Source organism: Ciconia boyciana, chromosome 17 (assembly GCF_034638445.1).
Source record: "Ciconia boyciana chromosome 17, ASM3463844v1, whole genome shotgun sequence".
Classification (NCBI taxonomy): Eukaryota; Metazoa; Chordata; class Aves; order Ciconiiformes; family Ciconiidae; genus Ciconia; species Ciconia boyciana.
The window spans coordinates 1,563,220-1,587,367 of NC_132950.1; the positions used below are offsets into that span (position 1 = coordinate 1,563,220).

Here is a 24,148-nt window from a genome sequence, read left to right on the forward strand (position 1 = left end):
CGCTGAAAATCCCCAGAACACCAAGTCCCACCCTATAGAACAGCAGTACATACGACCAATTCCTACTCATTTTGAATATCAGTGCAAAGTAACTGTTGTTATGAGAAAGCAGCACATCCTACTTGGAGACTTAAATGCGTTGCAGGCTTTAAGTTTCCCACTGCCGCCCGTGCAGGAATGGTCGCTACTTGACAGCTCAAGAGGTGATGCAGAATAAGGCACACAACTGCCCAAAAGCAAATTACTGGCAGACCAGGAACTTAGAAGTCTACTGTAAAACCTTGATACCGTGTTAGAGTAAGATTATTGCTTACATTCTCCCTGCTGATGTTCAGACCTCGCTGGCCTACCCATTGCTTTGTATCCTTCCTCCAGCATGAAGCTGGTAGGGTTCCCCATCCTGCTCACCCGATACACGAAGGACACCATGTACAGCCTCTGTGTTAGAAGCAGGATGGCCAGGCTCTATTCTGCTTTGGATGGATGTCAAGTATGAAAAACACACAGGAGAAAAGGCCAACAAAGTAACAGGAGGTGGCTTTTTCATGGCCACTAGAACAATTTAATTGGTCTGACTAATGTCTGACACAGGTAAGGATTAGGCAACATCATATGAGGTAATTTTTGGAAGCACACAGCACTGTGTTATGCTCTTAGGGAACACACTGACGGCCACATACGGGTGTTGGACCCACTGCTTCTGCTGCCACGTGGCAGAGGGTCTCGGGAGCAGAAGCCCTCTGTACTAGCCTTGACGGGTGCTTAGGCTGATTGATGACCAGTGTATCTATTCAATAGCTACATCATCATTAGCTTTGACGCTATGCCATTACTCATCTTTGCAGAAATGCCCTTTAGGGCTGCTCAGGACATAATTCTCCCACACCGCATGAAGGTGACATCCCTTCTACATGCCCTTTTGAAATGCCAACAGCAGGAACCACCACGGAGAAGCGTGAACACCCATGGCCTGCAGAATGTCCCAAGTCTTTAGGGCTCTATGTGGCTCCCACATCCTATGAAGCTACCCCTGTAGCTACTAATGGGGGTCCTACAGGACCCCTTCTCCATCTTTTTCATGTGACCAGCCATAATAAACACTCATGAACTGGGCAGACAGAAATAGTTAGGCATGAAAATCTGTGCCAGTCATACAGTGGCACAAAATGGACAGGGGAACCCAGATCCCACGTGTCTGTGGAGGAAAACAGGGTAGACAAAGACTTTGGTGGTTCTGACTATGGATACCACACTTCTTCATAAAAGAAGATCCTGATGATGGGTTTTCAAAGATTTCCTCCTCTCCTACATATTAGAGAGGCTAGATTCCCCCCCCCACAAACACACACTTTTTAATTCTGAGCACCCAGTAGTTCCCCAATCTGGCTCCTGAAATATAGTTATTAATTACTTCTTTGCTGGCCATCACACAAAATAAATCCAGCTAACGTGCTTATCAGGACCTTATCCGCTCCTGACATTTCATTCTTGTATAAGGCTTGAGGGTTTGAATATTTAAATAGGCAAATATTCTTTTGATTAGTAGAATAAATGATTCCTGCTACTTACTGTCCTTAAAAACACTGTTAGCGTCATGAAAGTGCTCAACTACATTGGCACAGCTTTTACAGGATTTTATAGATTTTCCTATAAAACGTGGTTCAGTAGCAGAGAGAGAGTTCAACTTAATAAGCTCATACATTTTTAAATGCCTTTCCTACAATGATATATGGAACTGCAACATTAAAGCTAAGGGTGCGTTAAGAGACAACTTGGTTAGAATTTCTGCACATTAAGTGGAATTCTCCCCAAAATTACTATCATATAGATTACTGTTTCACTAAACTCTTGTAAAGCCAAGCTGAAGTAAACATTATCTTGCAACTAAAAGAATTATCAATACATCTTTCAGTGCCTAGGAAACTCTGACCCTTCGGTTCCCAAAACTGCACTTTCAGAGCACTCCCCAAATAGGACGTACCAACAATTTTACCCCATTATAGAGACAGAGCATCAGGACTTTTTTGGTGGAGCAGGGTCCCAAGAGCAGGTTAACACACAGATGGGTTTATAATCCCACAGCCAGCCTATGGGTGCCTATCGCCAGGTACATACTTTTCAGGATAGCACAAGTAACGACGTCCACTGTTTCTGCTTCTTGCACAGAGCCCCCCGGCTCTTTGCCTGCTCCTCATCAGTCGCACAGTGACAAAATACACCATGACAAGTCAGGGCTAGACACGGATCAGTGCCTTTGCCGTGCATGACCATGTTGCAAGGCGGCGAACATGCCTCCCTCAGGGCCACACCTGCACATACCTGGACACCATGGACACCCACAGCAGAGCTGGGGACTCTCAGTTTGTCAAGAGTCTTCAGGAGAAGGAGGCTGCTCTCCCCTTAACTAAGGCATCAATGATTTAAGCACCACACGATGTTGTTCAAAGTTAACATTATCATTGCTCCAAATGAGGAAATGCAGAAATTAAGTGGTCAACCCCAAGGTGACAGGAGGTCAGCAGGGCTCAGGAACAAAACCCACAGGTCATGCTGCAATGGCTCTGCCAGTCTGTTGGCCTTTCTGTCATCCCAGGCAAAGCGCATCAGACAGGGAGAAAAATTTAGGAGCATTTTTTTGGTACGTTTGTTTTAAAACAGTCCCCTCCAGAGCTGAACGCTGAATAATGTCAGAATAGGCATGGACTGAAGGAACACACTTTGAAAATGGCTGTCTATAGCATTTTACAAAGACGGGCATCATTGCATCAAAGCGAGAAGCACCCTGACCTCCTATGCAGTGCGGATCCTGAGCAACCAGGCTGCGATGCAAGGTCTGCTCTCAACTTCATTGCCAAACCGCTGAGCAGACCCTGTGTTTCCAACCAAGGAAGGACTGGTACTGCGCCAGCTAGCGCCATTAAGCAGAGGAACTCTGACTCTGCTACCCAGGGGCAACCAAATCCTCAACAATTACAGGCTTGTAAGTGCTCAGAGATCATGGGATGAAAGGCAGTAATGTAAAATTGTAAATGAACAGTGTGTTTTGACATCCTCTATTAGAGGTGTCTACTAGTCACGTAGCCGATCATGTAGACACAATACTGGACGTGGCTAATTAAGAGGCACCTAGTCTAAGGCAGAAGTCAAAGCTCCCTTCGAGGTCAATGAAGAGACACTGACACCACCAAAGTGCAATTTATTCCACCCCTCTATCCGAGGTATAAGCATATTGCTGTCTGGTATAACAGACTGATGCAGCTATTTTTGGGGTAGGTGTAAATGCCTTTTTTTCTCCCCTGGTCACAGGCAGACCTAGACTGAACATTCAGATGAGCACGTCCAGTGAAGTGAGCCCTTACCCTCCCATCAGGGCCTCCTGGGCCACCGACTTCAGGGTGGCAATCACACCAGCAAGCTTTACCAACAAATTCACAGCTCTGCTCAGGTAGGCTGGTAGAAAACTGTCACTGCTGTAAGCCTTACCTGCCAAATTTAAAATGAAATCCTTGGTATATAGCCTTACCGTAGGAGCGTCTTACTAGAATAGATCTCAAGGGAACTCAAGATTTTGACATCCCCAGTACATACTTAGGGCAATGAATAAGAAAAGTGGCCAACACTTGTGTTGCCTGGAACACAGGGTGGAACGATACCATTGCTGGAACACTTAGTATAAAAGTGATGAACTTAAAAGGCACAATGGATTTTTAGAGATAGCTCTTCTTTTTTGTAATAACAGATCCATTCTGCTGATGGGTTTATGAACTGGGAAGATGAAGAGGTTTTTAAACCTTTTCTGTTGTGTACAGAAATCACTGTATAAGTTTACTTAACCTCTGTTAGAATTAGATCAGCTCAGCCCTGTCTAGCAAATTTCTGCATGGCGGAAGTCGGGCAGGGAGAGCTCTACAACCCCAGTGTCAGCCTGCTGGAGCGGGCACCACCGCAACCCACCCACGCATCCACACAGCGCAGGCTGCTCACGGAGGTCATGATAACACACCATTTGGCAGGGAGTACATACTGCTTCGTTTGGAAAAAAACCCAAACAAGTCACAAGCAAATATCAAAAGGGTCAAAAAACAGAGGATGGGGTTGATTTTGATTTGCATCTCTACTCATATTCCAATTTCAGGTACTAGTTAACTGAATGCAATGAACTGGTTATAAATATTGATGCCCCCTTAATGGTAGGGGACAATTAAGCATGGAGAGGTTAATAAACTTGAAGACAATATAGGTATTTAGTGGCAGAGTTCAAAAGCAATGTCGGGCCACACTATCCGTCTGTACTCTAGTTTTTCATGGAACAGATTTTTTCTGGTGGAATAAATGCAAAAGGCCAAGCATTCACTCCAATATGCCAGAAGTTTTCCTTTATCCCACAGATGAAGATCCACACCACCATTGCTATTCTGCGGTTAATTTTGCTGCTGCATGATTTCTGTACTGTTAAGGGTTACATTCTCCACCTCTGCCAAAGTAAAATACAAGAGAGGCAAAACTGGAAGACAAAACTGACCGACTCGGAGCCCGAGCATACAGAAGAGAGGTCATCCAGTTTACCCCAGTGCAAAACAGTAACACCATTTACATACCTACTAGGCAGGTTAGGGAGGGATCCAACCCAGTACAGCCAGTCAAACAAGAGCTGAATTGCTACAGGGTTAAGAATAAAAAAAACTGTACTGTAATTTTTAGTGATGAGTTGGAGATGCCCCGTGACCTTTTTTGCTATGCCTATTCAAATGGATCTCTGCAGAGATCCAGATGACAGCAGATACACAGCTACCTAGCACAGACACTTTAGAAAGTCTTTTACTATTACTTAAACGCAGAGAACACGATTTCAGGCTATAGATTTGATTGCTGCTGCAACAGAGACACTAACAGGAGTATCTAAAGCCTGCCACACTTGAAGTCAGCTCCGTTCTCACCCTGCCACCACCAACAGCCCCCAAAGGAGATCAATGTATACTGCAACTTCAGGCTGTAAATACAGACTGCCTTATTAGATGCATTTTTAGCACTGGCCAGGATATATTTGATGTGAGTAGACACAAAATACAAACAGCAAACTTGTACAGAAATACATACAGTGACACAAGGTCTACACCTTCCCAATACATACTTGTCATTTACCTATCTACACCAGTGGTTTGGGTCTACACCTGAAAACCACACACTAGGAGAATTCAGGAGTCTTCTCCCCTCTCCTCCTCACCTTATGAATGCCGTCTGACTTCTACCCGCTTCCCACAAGTCCTAATGCAAAATGTAACACACAATCATCTCCCACCTGCACAGCCAAACTTAACACATTAACACACATCCAAGATTTGCCTTTTCTGCCTGCAGCCAGTAGCTATTCACAGATCCCCTCCTGGCCCAGCACATGCTCTGCTTTGCCACAGAAAACCAATATGTACTTTGTACTGATGTAGCTGAAAACCTGGGAGGTAAATTCTTATATATCAATGGTACACTGATTGGATTGAATGATTTACTCGTTGATTGGGCTGCACAGCACCGTGGCTGAAATACAATACGTTATAAATAACGTTACAATCTTCTGCTGTCTGCGCACACGTAGTGTGTGCGAACGCACACAGGCAGGTTCAAGCTTGCTCAACTTTCCTTAATCCAGCCATACAGACTGCTTCTCAGCTGTTCCTTACATATTTGTACTGCTTTTTGTCTTTAAATCTCAGTAGGAAAGGAAAAACCTCACATATCCTTCTGAACTGGTGACAAGTAATTCCACAAACTAAAGCTATTGATTTCAAACAAGCTTCATTCATGTTCTCCTCACAAAAATAAAGCTTCGCCAGGAAATGAATTGATCTTCATTTGGCTTTTGTAAAGATTACGAACAAGCTTAAAAGAAAGCAAGCGTTCAGACTGCTATTCACATTGCCACTTCCTAATCATGCTCCATTCATTGATTGCTTATTTTAGTTTGTATTTTGCTGATTCAGTTGCACATGTTTTCTTGCAAAAGGGATTATCAATATTAAATCAATTGTGTCTACCCTATGAAGTAAATGGAAAAGCAAACCATTTTCTATTATCCAAGCATCTTAAAAGGCCTAATGCCGTCTGGTATTTAGTGTTTACAGATTCAGAACACTAGATTCTCATAAACTATTTCTGATCATTAAAGCTCTAAAACTCTCCACAAAAATTGTTTTTTAAAGCACCTACCTTATTTCCATTACGTATTTTTCAGAAATGTTACGCTTTATATTTTAGAATTAGGGTATCAAGGGCATTTCTGATTAGGGTATACAGGCATTTCTAAATGCACATTACTTACCCAGCAAGTTCTAACAAGAAATGATCTACTAAGTTGTAAAAACAGAACATGCAGAACAGGATTTATTTTTGTGAGGGGCTCTTCTAATAAAGTTATTAGGTTCAGACATATCTAAGGGAGATAAAAGCCAGAGGAATTATGAGTGTCACATCCACTTACCCATCTCTCCCCACGTGCACAAGCTATTTCACACATACGAAGAAAAAGAGTCATTAGTAGATCCTTGGTCTAGGGTTTATTGAACAGCCACAATTTGGGGACAACAGGGAGGAGAAGAGGAGGAAAATTCAGTAATGAACTCTAAAATTATTTCAAAGGATTCACGCTTTGTGGTTGACTGTCCTTTGAAACAAGCCACTGACTGCAGGACAAGCTCACCCACCGCCGGGGTCACCCATCCCTCTGCCCTTCCCAGCGAGCTGCCCACATTCAGACTGGCAGCTCAAGGGAACATCCGCCGGCCAAGCAAGCCAACACACCAGACTGTCATGGATGCTGGAATACTAAATAAATTACTTCAGGACCGACGCTGTCAGACGCAGTGTTTGACTCATACCTTTACCTGGTTCGGCTGTGAATATGCAACCTATTCAAAAGCTCCCGTGGCAATAGAAAAGTTCTCTGCAAGACATGGAAGCAGATCAGTAGCACAAACACACAAGCTTTGATTTCTTTGGAAGCCAACTTAAAAGTGTATCCAAAGCTTAATTTGGTTCATTTGTTTTCATAAGTATAGTTTAGTCAGAAGTATTTATGGTAACACAGGTATTTTTCAGCGCTGGAGTTCAGAAGAGCACAAAAGCAAGTTGTTAAATTATACTAATCCCATCCTCTGCCAAAGTGTGCATTTAATACTTATGTTTACATTAGTAAATGTTTTATAGCACACTTCATAGATAGAAGTCTTCCCTGAAGCATCACATTCCAAACTTCTAAGAATAGGGAATAATTTTGTAGTCAGGAAGGGAAAATTGACAATTAGTGGAATCTATGGCGTAAAAAAAATAAATTACGTACCGTGTATATAAATCCAGGGTCACAGCGTTTCAAGACTGCACTATGCAGCATAATGATAGTAAGAGAATCTCATAACAGCCACTGACTGAGTTTAAAGAAGATATTGGGACTTCTAAGCACCGAAGCCTTTTGACACACTTCTGACTCCATACAGAGCACGCATAGTTGTCAGACAAAGCATACTTCAACAACCTGCACTTCAAAAGGGGAAAAAAAAAAAAAGGCAAGCTGTCCTGTGTCCCTGTCTAAATCCAGAATAGGAATAAAAAATAAAACCCTAAACTTTTCAGTAGGAAGTCAGATCCTTTCAGTTCTAGGGCGATTTTTCATAGCTCTCTGTGGAGCCAACCCTACCTGCCTGCATGCAGGTACAAGGCACGACACTGCTCTGTGCCATGGAGCTGGCTCCCTCTAAGAGGTCACAGTAGTAGGCATAAAAAATAATCATCAAATACCAAGCACAGCTGGAAAAGCGTGCCTTTAGAGACTTGCCCAGTTTTCAAGAAGAAGAAGAATTACTGGAAGTCCAATAACAATCTCTCCATACGCGCACATTGGTATGCACTGAGGTATAAAGATCAATACCAGTATTTATTCAACAGGCTGCTGGTTTGTATTAGCAATGGAAAAGCAATGCAGCAATAAAGCAGCTTTTTCCTCTCGTGCAAATCATCCAAAAGTCACCAAAAGTTGCAGCACCGTCCCCGGGGAGGCAGGTGGTGCACACGGCTTCCCCAGTGCCAGGCAGTGCCTGCACGCACAACACAGCAGCAGTGGCTCTTCAGATCTCAAGCGCCTTGAGGGTGCTGGAGAAAGAAAAACCAAATTGTTTCAGGTCTGAAGCTGGGTTTGCAAGTACCCTCCTACCCTCACAATCTTCAGAGCAGAGAGGGGACAGATTCAGCACAACCTCAAGCGTTCTTCTAGAGAGCACAAGAAACACATGCAGCCTGGCAGAATAAAAATGCCTAAAGCCACACAGAGATCGGACAGACTGGGCAGGATGGCATGCATGGAGAGAAAATATCCAGCAACCTGTCTCTGAACTGCAGAACTGATCTAGCTTTGGTGAGCCTTGTTCTGAGGCATGTTTCCTTTATGCCAGAGCTTTGACACTGACACTCACTGCTTGATTTCTTTACTTGCTCTCCCAGAAAATTTTCAGGTGGCACCTTTCCAAGAATTGGAAAATATTGCTTTTCCTTTTTTACGGCTCAAGCCATGAAAAGCCAAGGGCAAGAGTGTTTTTCACACAACACTGGATCAGACCACGACGACGAGAGAAGATACACAACTAGTTCTGACTTTTTCCTAGAGATGAAAGTATCTTTTAGTACAACTCCCACATGCTATTCAAACAGAATTTCACATCTGAAACAGTCATGGTTTTTTTTTTTCCTTCTTACACTGTCTTGATTCCTCACTGGTTTTTCCTTCAGTTATTTGATGAAGAAAAATCATTATGTCTTGCCTCTCTTTTCCTTGCTATTGTTTGTATGTAGGATTGATAAAGGAAAAAAAACAACAACAACCACCACCAGCAAAAACCTCTTTGGAAAAGGTAAAATAACGTATTGTGCATGCAAGAGAGAAAGAGATCTTTTGACCTCCTTTGTTTGCAATAAACAGCAATGACTACAAATAAACAGTCATGAAACTCTATTTCCCAGCAAATATCACCAGCATAATTCAAGTAGTTTGTTTTTGTCTTCTTAAGCCCTGTCCTTCTCCTCAGACTCATTTCATCAAGCCTGGCTAAACACCCTAGGGCAGGACATGACTAAGTAACTGGCATAATATCACAAACGTGCAACTCCAGGAACGTTCCAGCTCCTAAAAACTTGAGGAAAACACCAACAAAGAGCTCTCTCACTTGCTGCAATAATATTTGCAAATCTCAGCCATGTCTACCAAAAAAGAATATGCTTGTTTGGGCAGGGGGGAAAGGCAAAAAGCATTTTGCTTCAAGCAAAGCTTGAAGGAGATTGTATGCCTTCTGTTTTGGGGAAGAAATGAGACACTAAGACAAATGTGATGCCAGATGTATGAAGCAGCATACAAGGCAGTCTCTCCTGCCCAAGTCATGATATGTGCTGAGAAAGTATCTCGGCACAAGAGAAAACTGAGACAAAGGCACCTGCAAAGCCAGGTCTTTTTAATTATTTCCATAGTGGAAGAGATTTGCTCTTCTTCACAAGAAAATAATTAAATAAAACCTACAGAGACTTTCCTGAGCCCCATCAGAGCCAACCACAGGGCACAGGTTGAGCCTCACGGCACAAAACAATGTCAGTCTTGGAGTCTGCAGGGGAAGCCCCTGAGAGCAGATGCAGTCAGCGTTCAGCACAGGGTGAGACCGTCTTGGGACCAGCACAAGAGAGATGTGAAGGCAGGTGTGGTCTCATAGGCAGGAGACCAAATTACAGGTCTCCAAGGCCCATCCTCCTGGACAGTCCTGATGTATCTAAGTTGCATCCACATTCATGACTTTCCAAAGATGTATGCAGTTTTGATTATAAAACCAAAATCCAATTCTTTGGCCCTGCAACACACCAGTAACCTGAGTGGAGGCTGAGACCCAAAGGTAGCCCCACGGCAGGGGGCAAGAGGCTCCCCAAGGGTGGAAAGAGACTCAAAGGGAGCAGTGCCTCCCGCTACAGCTTGCTCCCGGCAGCCCAGAATATGTTCTAGCACCCAGTATGTACGTGCTCAGAGCCCCCAAAGGGCGCACACAGACCACTTTAAATAAAAATAAAATCAAGAATGCATTTAGTTCCTTTAAGTTAAGTAAGTTGCCAAAGAACAACCCAAAGTCTTCTCTAAAACTCTCCGCCTCTTCCACTATATCCCGAAGAACGACTTTCAACTATCTGCTACACAGAAGTCTCTGGTAATAAAACCAGCTAAAGCCAGATGGTGCTAAAAAGCCCAATTGCTCCCAGGCTCCCAAGGAAGGCAGCTACAGAAATAAACGGGTGATTCAGCCACTTGAGACACTTGAATGTAATGACTCTGACTCAACCCCCAAACACGCCACTGGGAAAAATTAAAATCAAGTCAGTGATATGTAACTGTTTAATCTTTAGCAATGGCTTCCAGGTGATGGTATAGCTCTACCCAGGACATTGCTCCAAGGCCCTGTGGTCCAGCTAGTAAATGCAAACCTTTTACCAGGCGCATGCTGCAAAAACACAAGAGCAGATCGAGCTCCCCATACACAGCCCCAACATTTTTCCATGCTTTGCCTGACCCATATGCAGGACCCACAGGACAGGCAGGAGGAAGGGGTAGGGTCTCCTGGCTAGGAAGCCTTCAAAACCAAGCTGTGGAAGTTGCTTATCACTTACACCGTTTTTCCTCTTCACTTTAATATCTTGAAGCTTGCCTGCATGAGAACAGCTGTTGAGAGATTTGCAGCAGCAGGAATATGTCATCTTTACCCAATGATTCAATAGTCCTCACAATTGTGGGTATTATTTTTCTTAAATCTACTTCCTTAATCCCATAATGCCATAAAATACCACTGAATCAGAGCTTAGCAGGATTCCAGAAAGGAACAGACTTTTAAAGAGGTAATGAGAACTCCACCATCTATATTAGATAGGATTGAAAAGAGAGAATAGAGAAGACAGAACGTACCAGATGGGCAGATTATTTCATAGTTTTCCTTAATATGATTGCTTCAACCTGAAGCATCTGGTAATTCCACTATTGGAGAGTAGATACTGGATAAGATGGACAGGCAGGCTGATCTAACACAGCAATTTTTATTTTCCCGCTACATGTAGGAGGGGTTCCCATTAAATTGTACATCACAGAATAAAATAGAGGTGCATAAAATCTAGTATCAAAGCGGGGAATGTTAGCAGCCCCCAGGATCCCATGTAACTATGCTTCGCTTTCAATAAAGAAAACAACACATCTTCTTAAACTGCCTCATCCTTCACAGGCAAGCAGAAAATGCTGTGAATTGATCAACAATGAAACTCACAGATCAGCTTCGTCCTTCCCAGTTTTTGCAGAAAATTGAAGAAAATCTCTCCAGCCCATTTTTTTGGAGATTTGTGTAGAAGTCCTGCAGTCTGCGGGCAGCACCTTGGGTACTTCCAATCTAGAAGCAGTAATTGTTTTCCAGAACATGCAGGATCTCATCTTAAAGTCCAAAAATCTAATCGAGCAAGACAGAAATGTGTTGCCTATGCCTATCTCATTATGCCACAGTTCTGCAGCAAGACTTGAAATAAGGTCCCTTGCACCGAAATGCTAGACCTCCCTTATTTTCGCCGAAGGAGTCGCTTTCTCAGTCATCCAAAATATAATACCATTATCTGATTCACTCTAAAAGCACACTGCATTGCACACCCAACACAACCTTTCCTAGTCAGCAGAAGGCCAGGATCAGAAACATCAGTATTAATGAGCTCAAGGTCTTACAGGCACAGCTCCCTTACGGTATCTGTCCCACACACGGATTTCACGTATCCATTCCTGTACCCAGCAGCACTTTTTCAGGAATCACTGCAGCATAAAGCCCAATACTGCTCAAGTGGTGAACAGCAGGGTAGGCTTTCTACCTTCCAGCCCAGGCAAGCAGCCTCAGCTTTTAAAGAAAAGAAAAGAAAATCTCTCAGACTGCATTTTATAACCAAAACGAAGATGACAATCCAAACTACCAAAAAGAGACACCACAACTCTCCAAATCAAGACAAGCAAAGTACCCTGCCCTCACTCCTGGCCCTGGGAAGGACCTGACCTTCTCCTAAGCACCACCGGGCATCCAACACCTCTTGGACCATTTTCTCCAGGGAAACCCACCTCTATCCTTTCTGCTGCCTCTGGGCAGGGACTCAAAAGGCCACCAGCTGGGACTTGTGATGCCTCCTCATTGCAAACATCTGCCTGCAAATCACTCTGAGCAAGGACACCTGCGTCTCTGAACCCTTAGTGATGCTGACCACCAGGTGCAGGGAGTCTAAATACAGAAAGATTACAAAACATGCCCAATTTCCCCTAAACTCCCCTTCACTTTGGCCACAATCACAAAGAGGGGGCAGGAAAAGGACTAAGAGGTCTGAGCCAGCATAGCTCAGCACTCAGGAGAGTGACACTTGACCACGTTCATCTTTTTCTTAAAAAAAGAAAATTAAAAGGAAAGAACGCGTGAGCGACAGCCGCTCCTAGGAACAGTCCGAGTCCATCGGCATTCCGGACGCTGAACAGCCTTTAGTTGAACCAAACAGGCTTCACTATTATGTTTAAAACTAATACATGCTTTGTAATGCTTATCAGCTGGAGGGTTTTCAACAGTTTCTCCCCACTAATGCTGCAATTTCAGAACCATTTAGGCTAATTTTCTTTGACTTGAATCTATTTTAATCAGAGACCAGGATACTTGACTTAAATGGTTTGTATTAAACCCTTCATAAAATCAGCCATAAAATTGCATGCACAAAATAGCGAATGGATCTTGAAGTCAGAAGTAGAAAAAGCTGAAACTTTTCAAATCTTCCAGCAAACTCAAGCCTATTTCATAACCAGACCAACCGCTCTCTTACAATACCAAGACGATTGATCCCCCCCAAAAAAACCCAAACAATAACCAAAACACACTCCTGAAGTTATTACAGAGATAAAAGACACCAAGTTATGCAGCTGCAGTCAGTAGCCACAAATTCTCTCCAAATGATTAGCCCAGCTCCAAAATGATGCATATTTAATAAATAGCTGTGTCTGCTCTGTCCTCTCCACCACCCTCGCGTGAAATGATGGATAGTGGCACTGAGGAAGAATACAATGCAAACCTAAAAATGTCAGAATTAATCCTCTTCTTCCCCCAAAATCTGAAAAACATTACTTCTCAAATTAATTCTCACAAAGTAATGCTGGCTCTGCTAGAAGTCAGAGTTCTGGATGAGAAATGAAAATAAGAAGCTCAGGCTCAGGTAACTGCTAGAGAAGGTCTCACTTCAAGGATTTGTCATTGTAGTGGGATTTGCATATCATCTAGCCAAAGGTGCAATTTGTACCTGCAATTCATTTTGTCCAGACAAACCTTACCAGCAGAACTGGAGGCTGGGCCTCCATTCCTTTGAAAACTCATCCAAATATTTCTGTTGTCAGTGGTTGACAGCCTTGGAAACTCTGAGTGGCTGCTTGAAATTCATGCAGCACGCAGAGAAGTGAAGGAACAAAAGCTCTCCATGCTCTCACATCCTTAACAATTTGCCAGTACGCTGGAGACGTGTAGCTGCATCCCCTTGCTGCATGATTTTCAATGGTTTGCAGATGCCAAGCAATGGCTTTGTCACTGTCCTAATGACACAGCCATTGGACACATATCTTTCAGAATCTAAATCTCTCTCAGCTCATTTTTTTTTTTATCAGGGATTTCACTCCAGGCCTGGACAAATTGACACTTTCTTATTTTGAGGTACACTCTGCTAGCCATATCTAAAATTAACTTTCATAAAGATAAACTTACAGCATGTCTTTTCTCACACTCTTAACAAAATGATTCAGCATCTCATTTAAAGTCTATTCTTCTGCAGTGCTTAGCAGGTAAACATCATCATCATCACCTTAAAAGGTCATTCTGGAAAAATAGTAGAGGAAGGATATTGCCATCTGAGCCATTGGGCTCCCTTCAAAGGCATCTGCACCGACCTCCAACAGGAGATCCCGCAGCAGCGTCCCAGGAGGACGACTGCGCTGGGAGGAGTGCAAGTGCGGCCGGAGAGCCCCGTAGGTCTTGCAGGGACATGAAGGAGCTGACAAGGGAGGACAGAGGGAAAGTCTTTTCACACATTTACAGGGTAATAAACACCAAAGGCCAACAGCTCAGTGAACAGCCCTTTGGTGACGAAAGCAGATGTGAGCTTCTGATCGCATTACTACCACCCAAAATAATGTATTGCTTTAGGAAAATAAAAAGAGAGAGAAGAGTGGGAAGAAGTTAGCTTTTTTCCCTGATAAATCATCTTCATGAACTATCTCAGTTTCAGCCAAACTACATCAGTCGCTCATTACTGAGCATGGCCCTGTGAACGATAAGGAGGGAAGAGAGAACAGTATCATATGAGAATATGAAAGCAACCATCACTCCTGGCTCTCAGATGATACCTAAACATGTGCACTCCTTCATGGAGCAACTGGTACTTACTTGGTTGGACGATAATCTGGTATGGAACGATCCAGTGAAATTTTCTCACTGAGGTAGGAGTTGTAGCCGTATTTTTCATGTGGTCCCTTTGCTTTCTCCTCCTCCTCAGGGGACAGGGTGGCTGGAAGCCCACCTTTACCACGTCCACCATAGCCTTCAATGAGACCAAGTGACTTGGACAGACCTCGAGAGAAAAAAAAGCCACCATCACTGTTAAGATTCATCACTGTTATTTCCGAGCTATCAAAGAAACAAAAATAACCTGAAAATCCAGGGTGTTTTGTTTTGGTTTTCTGAAAGCATTTCAAATTCTAGTTCTTTGGCCCGACGCTGGAAAGAAAATGACTCAAGTCTTGAAATTCTTCATGGCTCAGGCACAGTGTTCCGGATAGCTCTGTCACCAGCATCCAACTGATAACCTGTCCCAGGGATCTGTGCATTTATTTAGTTGTTAGGAAGGTTATTTAGGCCTCCTTCCCACTCTCAGAGAGGTAATTACATATAAGGTTAGATGTCCCCAGGAGAAGGATCGGTTGAACACAGAATAAGAATAAAATAGGGTTGGTTAACTGCCAACTGAATTTTTGCTCAGTATGAACACTGAACAGCATACAAATGTTATGGATTTAAAAACAATTTCCCCTCAAAGCTTTCTTATCTTTTAAAGTATAGCATGCCCAGACCTTTATCAAGTGGAATTATTTATTTATATCTGCATAGCTGAAGGAAATAGGCAAAGTTCAAAACGAGCTGCACAAAAAGAGCTATATTGATGATTTGGTGGCGATTGTGGGAAGCCAAGTTCATGCTCATGTTATTATTTATTACACAGGACACCTGGAATTTTAATATTTTTCATTAGCAGAGAGTCACACTCTTCTTTTTGTCAGAAACAAAAAAAAAATTTGACGGACGATTTTGCTGTGGTTTGGCTTTTTGGGTTTTGTTTGCTTTTTAAAGAAAGACAGCAGGGTATATTCCCCTTTGTTTTAATGGCAGAGCCCAGACTCTGAGAGCAGAACAGACTGTCGTCACCACCGATGCTTCTGAAGGGACAATAACCCTGATGTTATGCACAGGGTTTCATGATCCAAGAGGGTGACCCAGCTCCAAAACCTACCACAGATTTCCACTGCCCTGGACAAAACGGTCTGCCTCCCCATCTACAAGACAGAGATGTAAACACTTTTTTCCTCAAAAAGTAGTATTGTGAAGCAGTAAGAAAATCACCTATGAATGTAAATCACAGTCTGAAGCACTTGAATAGAAATTATTATTATTATTATTCCTCCTGACAAGGAACCTCTAAACAGCCTTCCCTGCTAGGGAGCTTCTGAGGGTTGATGGAGTCCCTCTGACCGCACTGGGCTTGATTAGATTTTATCCGAGGACAATAACAACAAATCAACTGCAAGGAGCAGCTGGCTGTGACGTGGGGATGGATTAGATATCCAAGCTGCCTTTTTCCATCTCTAGGCTCAGCAACAGCCAGAGGAGTAAGTCAAGAAAGTTGGGAAAGGTGAAACTTTCTGGCCTGCAGAAGGCCAGCAGATCGCTCCACGAACTTCCTAACCCCCAACGGCTGGAGGGACAAGGTTCAGCTTGCTTACGAAGAGAAGAGATACCAATTTAATTTCAGACACAGAATCCAACAGAATTAAAACAGTATTTAAGAAAAATATATTCTCACGAAGAGACAATTCTTCTCAAAATGTCTATTTCTTTATCAAAATCAGATCTTTTCTGCTTAGGAGCACTGCACCTGTAAATACATATATTTCCTTAGGGTGCCCTAGATCATGTCTTGCTTCTTGTTACACCAAAAAGACAAAACAACTTCCTCAGTTCAACAGCTGAGGGTTTTACCACTATAACAGACACATTCTAATAGAAATTTAGTTTCTAATTTTAATTACTTCTTCTTCACCCTCCCCATGAAATGTTTCCACCAAAATATGTAAGAAATTGTCTTACTGTCTACCAATTCTAGTTCTTGGCCAGAAAGACTAACACAGAGCTATGAAGTCCTTCCACGGCACCTAGCACGCTCATACTTCTACTATAGGTACACTCAGGATCTACCTACCAGTTTGCTTTTAAAGCTTGATTTTGCTTTTCTTCATTCGTTTTAACACATTTCTCAGTTCCTCAATGCTTTTGCTATTGGTGCTTTGAATCTACACATCTGTAAGAAGGGCTGAAGAGAAGTAGAAACTTTCTGAGCTGGGTTAGGGCTGGCAGAGGCTCCATGGATGGAGGACCTTGGCACTGGGCAGTGGCACCTGGGGTTCCCACCCAGTGGGATATCAGAACCGCTAATATCACAGCACCTTGCTCTGTTAAAGCAGGTTTAAAAAAACCCACAAGCTCGGGTTATTACCAACAGATTATAATTGTTTATCTCAGATCTCCAAGGCAGCACTTCTCCCAGAGCTCCACACTTGAAGTCAACAGGGAAAGACTCATTCCTCCATGGCTAATTCATCCACCACAAGATCTGAATCAGTCTCCAGAGGTGCTTACCTCTGTCTTGACTGAGGTAATTGGGCTCCCAACTACAGCACCTCAGTAAAGTATCTGAAATTAGATGGGAGGCATCTAGCTCTCAGTGTTCAAAATACCAACAACCACAGGAACTAGCTATACCAGCCTTTTCCACACTGCTCAGCCTGGGGGACCTGAGCTGGTATTAGCAGCAGTAGGAGATGCCTGGAGCAAGGATATGTTTGCCAAGGAATTCAGCTGGCTGTACTGAAATTGCAGGCTGGGTGTACTCGACAGCCAAACCTTCAGTCCTCATCTACCAGTGATGTAGACTGGGGAGAGCAGGGCAGGAGCTGCTGGAGAGCACAAGGACACCTTCCTTACTTGCCCATCTGTGGTTTTATTACAGAAAATATATGTACAGAAAAAAAATAATAAGGGGATGGTGCAGACACCACCTCTCCCAAAATACAGTCAAGACACGGGCAGAGCCAACATAGACCCATCTGTGCACCCATGCCCTCAGCTGTCGCAAGGTAGCAGGCTCTGCGGTGACAAGGCAAAATGAAGGTCCTGGTGAAATGAAGCCTCTCTGCTGACTGCAGAGGCACCAGAGAAATGCCAAGACATTACTTTATATTCAGCAGCTTTGACTGACGAGCCTATAATGCCATTAACTGCTTTATTCCAAGACCATAGTCATGACAACTACACACACACCCCCCCAGCATCCACTTCACTCTACTCACTAAGTATATTCCCTCATTTCTGCATACAACCTCCTCAGTCCTTCTACTACTATAAACCCTGTCTCAGTAAGTACAGATAAATTTGTGTCATTTAACCGAAGGAATCAATGACTGTGATCAATTCATACATGTTGGGCAGGGCACTACTGTGAGACCATCATCCTCTCTTTCAATGCCACCCAGGATAGCAAGCACACCCTCAGGGATAGTCACAAAGATGAATATTCCCAGGTGCGATGTGACGGGGAGGATCTACGTGTCTGTCTCTGTGCTGGTTAAACATTTCATCCTCCAGTTCAGGCTGTCAGAAGGGTTCATCCTTGCAGCTGGAATGTCACTTTGGTGTACGGCACTTCAAAACAAGATTCAAGTAACGTTTGGCAAGAAAGATAATTCACGTCCAAACAGAATAGGAAGAAATTTGCTTCCAACTGGCTGAAAAGATGCCTCAGGAGAGGCAGGACTGAAAACAAATGGTTACAGCAGACCCATATCCAGCCAATCCATTAATTCATTTGTTTTTTATTTGCTCCATTTTAGGGCTGCACAAAGAAGCACACATTTCTGCAGGCTTGAGAGGCCTTTAGTATAGCTTCAGAAGTTATCCTCAGCCCAGCCCGTGTGGCTCCTTCAGCCGGGCAGGAACCCAGGAAAAGCTCCTTCTCTGCAGGGAGCTCCTGGGGCTTTGCATTAACCCATGTCTGAGGTACACAGGGACACCCACATGCTTCCCAAGCCTAAGTAAGGGCTCACATGATCTCCGAATGACCTTTTTCAGTCCCCGCGCACACCATCGTCACTGCAGCAGGGCCCCGGCCCATGTCAGGAGCTGAGCGCTACAGGCTGCATGTTTCTGGAGGCAGCATATACGCATTCTTCCATTTTCTGTTTGCCCTTCACAGCCTACGTGGAAACGCTGTTTGGGACTCAAAGGATAAGCAATCTCTCATATCGTGTTCAAACGGCAGAGCACTGCAAATGAATGATTAAGTGCCTCTGGTGACGCAGGAGCAGAAAGGGGAAATCACCTCTGAAGCCCGTTGTTCCACACACACAAGCGTCCAGGGCTGGTTTCCAGCCCAGCCTTCTACTGTGGCCTCTTACTAGCACATGCTTGTAGCATCTTCACACTTTGAAAACCTCCAGCCCTTTGCCAAACCTGCTTAAAATTGCCCCGGAAGGGCCAGAAGTTACACACAACGAGCAAGAAAGAGCAAGAGCATGATCCCATCAGCTTATTTCCTTGAAGAACTGGGCTAAAAAGTAAAGTCTCAGAGCTGTTCCCAAGTCACAGACCAAATCCTTTATCATTCTGGGCAGACACCAAAGCAGAAGTGCTGAACCGCTGCCAAAAAGTCTCTCCTGATGCCTGCTCCAGCCTATCTATAGTGATAAACAGCACTAATCCCCCACAAAAAAGCTTGGTCTTTGGAGTGAATTCACTCCCTAGTGAATTTTGCAAGCTCATGAGATGGTAATGGGCTGCATCAAGATTAGATGCTCAGTGTAGATCAGAGCTCTGAACAGTTGTGAGCTTCACTCATGCTTAAACTACATTCACCCAACAAGTACCTTAGAAAGGAAAAGAGGATTTTTTTTTCAGTATCTCCTAAAACATCTGAACTTTGGGACAAAAGGAGTGTATTGCTCTTACATTGCAGGAATAGAAGGAAAAAAAGACACCACTTAGAGCTGCTAAGATCTGAGCCACTCCTGCTGAAACGGCCAGACATCAGATCCCCTGGGGACTGACAAAGAGTTGGTTTTCTTCAGGATGATACAAAAATTTAATCTCTACAGCAAAATTATTCCTAGACTGAGTACAGTTATAGTAAATATATTATTCTCTCCTTAAACTGGCAGTATATTTCATAAGGAGACAGGAGTTTTCTAGGATAGAGAAAACGTTTGGTAGAATACAATATAATGTGATACGCAGCCTTCATTTATAAAGCACCCAGCCGAACAGGCTCCCCAGGCAGCAGCCGTGTTGGAAAAGCATTTTGCTACATGTCAGCCTAGATGAAGGAAAACGTTAACCCTACCAATACAAACCTTAGCTGAGGAAACTTCTTTCATTAAGAAAGCTAGGGAAGAGGGAAGAGTATCTGAAATTGAAAAGCATTACCGAGAAACAGGGGTCCTGAGCCTTGCCTCTGGGGGTGGAGGAGGGAAAAGAACAGGAGGAAATAATATAGGAAAGATTTCTGGAACAGCAAATTTTTTAGTTGCATCCTTCCTTATTTGTTCATGTCATCCTGCTGCACGAGTCACAGAGTACGTATAGCTCAGATTGAAAGGCACGTTCCTATAGGAAAGAGGAACACGAAGCTCTCCTCAAGAAGAAATACATAATACTGAAATGGTCCTGAAAAATAAGGGAAGCATAAAGAGAAAATTAAAGTGGATGTCTTTGAAAAGTGCAGCTCTTATTAAGCTAAGCACCATGGATCTTCCAGCCCAAATAGCTCTCCTAGGGACATGTGCTTCTGGCCTCACTTCAGCCAGAGATTTGAAGGCTAACAAGAAATTTCTGACTCGGGGGGGAAAAAAAGCAAAAATGATGAGGTAAATGGCCTAATATGTGCCGTGTGTTACACTGCAGATATTGCCTCTGCGTGACCTCTCAGTGAAGATGGAAAGAGAGGATACAACAGATAGGCTTTCAGGGGTATTTTATGAGAAACTACAGTAGATACCAAAGGGCAAAATGTCGTAGGTAATGCTAGAAATTATGGAAAACTGCTGAAGTTTTTAGTGTTGTCCTGCTGATCGCTGCAAATACAGACTATTAAAGGGAGAACTCATTAACGATAAGGATAATTGGCAGACTAACAGGCACCAATTTTCCTTTGCAGCTTTGGTGGAACCTGAGACCTGGGATTTTCTCTTTTCTCCCTGCAGCAGTTTTTACACAATTTTTACCCAGTCTGTGCCCAGACCTTTTGTTTATTGGGCTAAATAACGCAAGTTCCTCTGACTGTAGGTTACACCTACGTAACATGCAACCACGCACTGTTAAAGGGCTATGGAAATTGTCTAGGGAGTACCAAATACAACCGGCTCTGTCAGCTTCCTTTGCTCTTGCTGCCTCCCTAAAATATCTGTACACTCTTGCAAACCAATAGTAGTAGTAAAGGGATTAGAAGATAAGAGATCACTTTCGGGGGGTGGGGTGGGGTGTTAAAATATGAGCTTAAAGACTAGAGTCAAGTGGAAAAATCACTGTTCCCCCTGAACCCTATACAGTTTTATTCAGTGTACATGCTAGGCATGTTTTTCCCAGGGCTGACCACTTATCAAAAGCCAGCATATCCCCAAAATCAGATGCTGCAGCAGGCTTCTGACAAATCCCCCTTGCTAAAGGATCAATGCTATCCCCTTCCATTTGGAAAATACTTTTCCAGTGAGCTATCTTTTAGCATATCTGAACATCTCCTTCAGCTGCAAGGACCCAACAGAGCTGTTTGGTGTCCTTTGCCATGCAAATGATTTGTTGGTTTACCGCAGAGATAAACACAAACATGACGACTGGCGAAAGGTGGTCTCAAGAAAATTTCAAACCTCTGGCTTCACGCTGAATGACAAATGTGAACTCACAAAAAGCAGCAGATGAATGCTGCTGGGCCCATGCTTGGCAAGCAGGGACTTTAGCCAGATGCAAACTAACTGAAAATATAGCATATTTTACCTGTAATCCAACATATTTCATCTCTAAAAAAAGCTCCTGTGTATGTAAAATTATTTGAATAATTCTCACTAAAATGAATTTGTCCAACAGACCATTAAGATTTCACTTAAATAATTGTGACAGGTGGGTGTGCAAGAATTGTGCACATTTTCCAGCAGCCCAGCCAGGCAAGCACCAAAACAGGCTGCCCGGGGCAGACACAGCTCCTCATTATTAAATATATTTAAGGAGAGATTTGATGAACACCTGTATCAAGAATGATGTAAGTACAGCTGCGCTTACATCATTATGGGAACAGTCAGACACCGTCAAGGTTTCTTCTCACCTTGTACTCTATGAAAAGGATGGGAGAAGAGAGCACAGTTAAGACTGCACAGAGTCTGAAGTCTAGTTTGAAATATTTTAACATAAATATACATTTATACACATATATATGTATGTATGTACGCACATACACATATTCAGAACTGAAGTTTTCTTATCTCTTTGGAAATGGAAACATGGAGAAATTACCTTCAGAGCCAGAGGGAGGATCAGCACCCGTTGCAAGGAGAATATAGTCATCAGGAGAATTTCAAAGCCATTCTCACCCTGTTTAGGCCATTACACTACCAAGTTCTGGTTGCAAATGATAATTTCCCAATCAAGATTCGCCTCAGGCACAAAATAACAGAAATCCTTCAACTGGCTGAGGCTGTTTAGTTCAGAGGAATGATTTAGTTGATTCTAAAACCTGGGACTAGTAGAAGAGCTTGGACACAGACCTGTGCTCCCTGAAAGTCTGAAGATATTAGTGTCTACGATTCTGCTTCACATTTTTAAAATAACTTGCTGGGGAAAAAAAGCCTTTTTTTCAACAAGTTAAGGACCTAGCAACAGAACAGGTTTAGAGTCAGAAAACCATAGAGACCTGGCTAGGAAAAAGCTCTCTGCAGCTCAGCAGGGAGAACAGGCAGTGCTTCGATGGGAGACTTACGCACAGATATCTTGTTCAGATACAAAAGACAAGACTGAAGGTGATTTATACGCCAAGGAAAACCCTGGGCACATGCAAAGCGTTCCTGGCAATTTAATTAGAGCAATACTCTTCCCAAGCTTGTGCTGACATAACCACTCCAGGAGCTGCCCTGCTGCTGGGAGCTCCCCGTTTCAAATAAGAAATTCAAACCCAGAGGCCAATCGTTTACAGTTGTTAAGTTTGTCTCAAAATGACCAGTTACACTCTGCTGCCCTCAGTGTGGTCTACAGTTTCAAATGGATATGGCTTTCCTCTGCTCTTCCCACCTTCACCTCATGCCCCACTGCACATGGTGTTCAGCAGCTGGTGCTTGCACCCCAAAGCATCCCTGTACCCGCTGTAGGAAAAGGGATTTCTGTGACCGGTATGCAGTTCATAGGGCTTTTGGGGATGAAATATGCTGTAATAAGCCACATCGTTACATCAGCAGGTGCAAGATACATGTGTTGTAAGAAAGGATATATTTTTTGCAGGCAAGGCATTGATATATTTGAGGCAGTTGCCAAGTAATGGAGTGACATATGCAGCACCAGCAGCTGACTCTCAAATCCAGATAACAGACTTGGATCTATCTGCGAGAGGGGATGGATGAAGTGCATTTGCAGAAAAGGCAAAGAAAAGAATGCGTTGTAGCACTCTCACTTGCACATTATGACACAAATACAAATTTATATCTCTGACTAACATATGGGACCATCATATTCTGGAAATATCTGTGTTATTTAACTGGAGAGAAGGCGGGGGGGAAGGCAAAAAAGTAGTAGATCACAATGTATAACAAAAAAGAAAACCAGGGTCAAAAACATCACTAAGGTCGTTTAGCGAGATGCCTGACTCCAGGCACACTGCATCCATGTTCAAGATGTTGAAAAGCTCCAGAGAGCTCACTTTATTAAGCCCTGCCTAAGGCCTGCTTTCAAGGATTCTTTCAAGGATTCAATCTTGCTGGGATGCAGGCAGAACCATTTCCCCACCAACACAGAGCAACATATTTCCATGAAGTGTTTAGAACAGTCTAAAGCAATCTTCTCACTGTTATTCTAAACTGGCATAAGCCATCACAAAGAACAGTCATGCCCAGGTAGCAATAAGAAAGCAAATACTCCTCTTAGTTAGAGACGGGAGGGGAAAATCAATAGAGGAGCACCCAACACACCAGACACAAGTAATGAGACCTAATTAGACAGAGAACAGATGCCCAGCATAGCAGAGCAAGTCCCCCCCAGCACAGCACAGCATCCTGGGGCACGCAGCTTGATTCAGAGGCAATACGACTGGATTTCTATGGCTTAAACCCACCTTCTTGGTGAGACACTCCAGTGTCAGCAATCTGCGTTCAATTTATTTCGAGGACCCTTTCTCTCCACTGTTGGTCACTCAAGTGGCTGCAGACAAAATGCTCCCCAGGCTTCTCTCTCTGGACCTTTTTTGCCTTTTTCCCCTCTTAAGACCAGACTAGTCACACGTAAGCAGGGATGGTTGCTCCGCTATAAGCCATAAATCTGGGAGTTACCTGCTGATGCTCCAGGACAAGGAGGGGACTCAAGGCACACAACTGCTACTATGGATTCTCTGTGAGAGATGAATTCTCTGTACAGGAGCGAGAGATCACAGCTTCTCTTCACGTTGACAGCAGCAAGGTTAAAGAGCAACACTAAAAGCTTTGTCCAGCAATACATCTGCTATGAGTTAACATACAGCTATCTAATGATGC

At 43.4% G+C, this 24,148-nt stretch overlaps 1 protein-coding gene across 1 annotated transcript in view; it reads right to left on the reverse strand.

The window, feature by feature from the left end:
* GALNT17 (polypeptide N-acetylgalactosaminyltransferase 17) overlaps nucleotides 1-24,148 on the reverse strand; it is a 215,396-nt gene that overhangs the window by 144,517 nt on the left and 46,731 nt on the right. Inside the window, exon 2 of the mRNA XM_072882456.1 lies at nucleotides 14,493-14,676. Coding sequence (XP_072738557.1) covers nucleotides 14,493-14,676 — 184 coding nt within the window. The remainder of the gene's footprint in view (nucleotides 1-14,492; nucleotides 14,677-24,148) is intronic.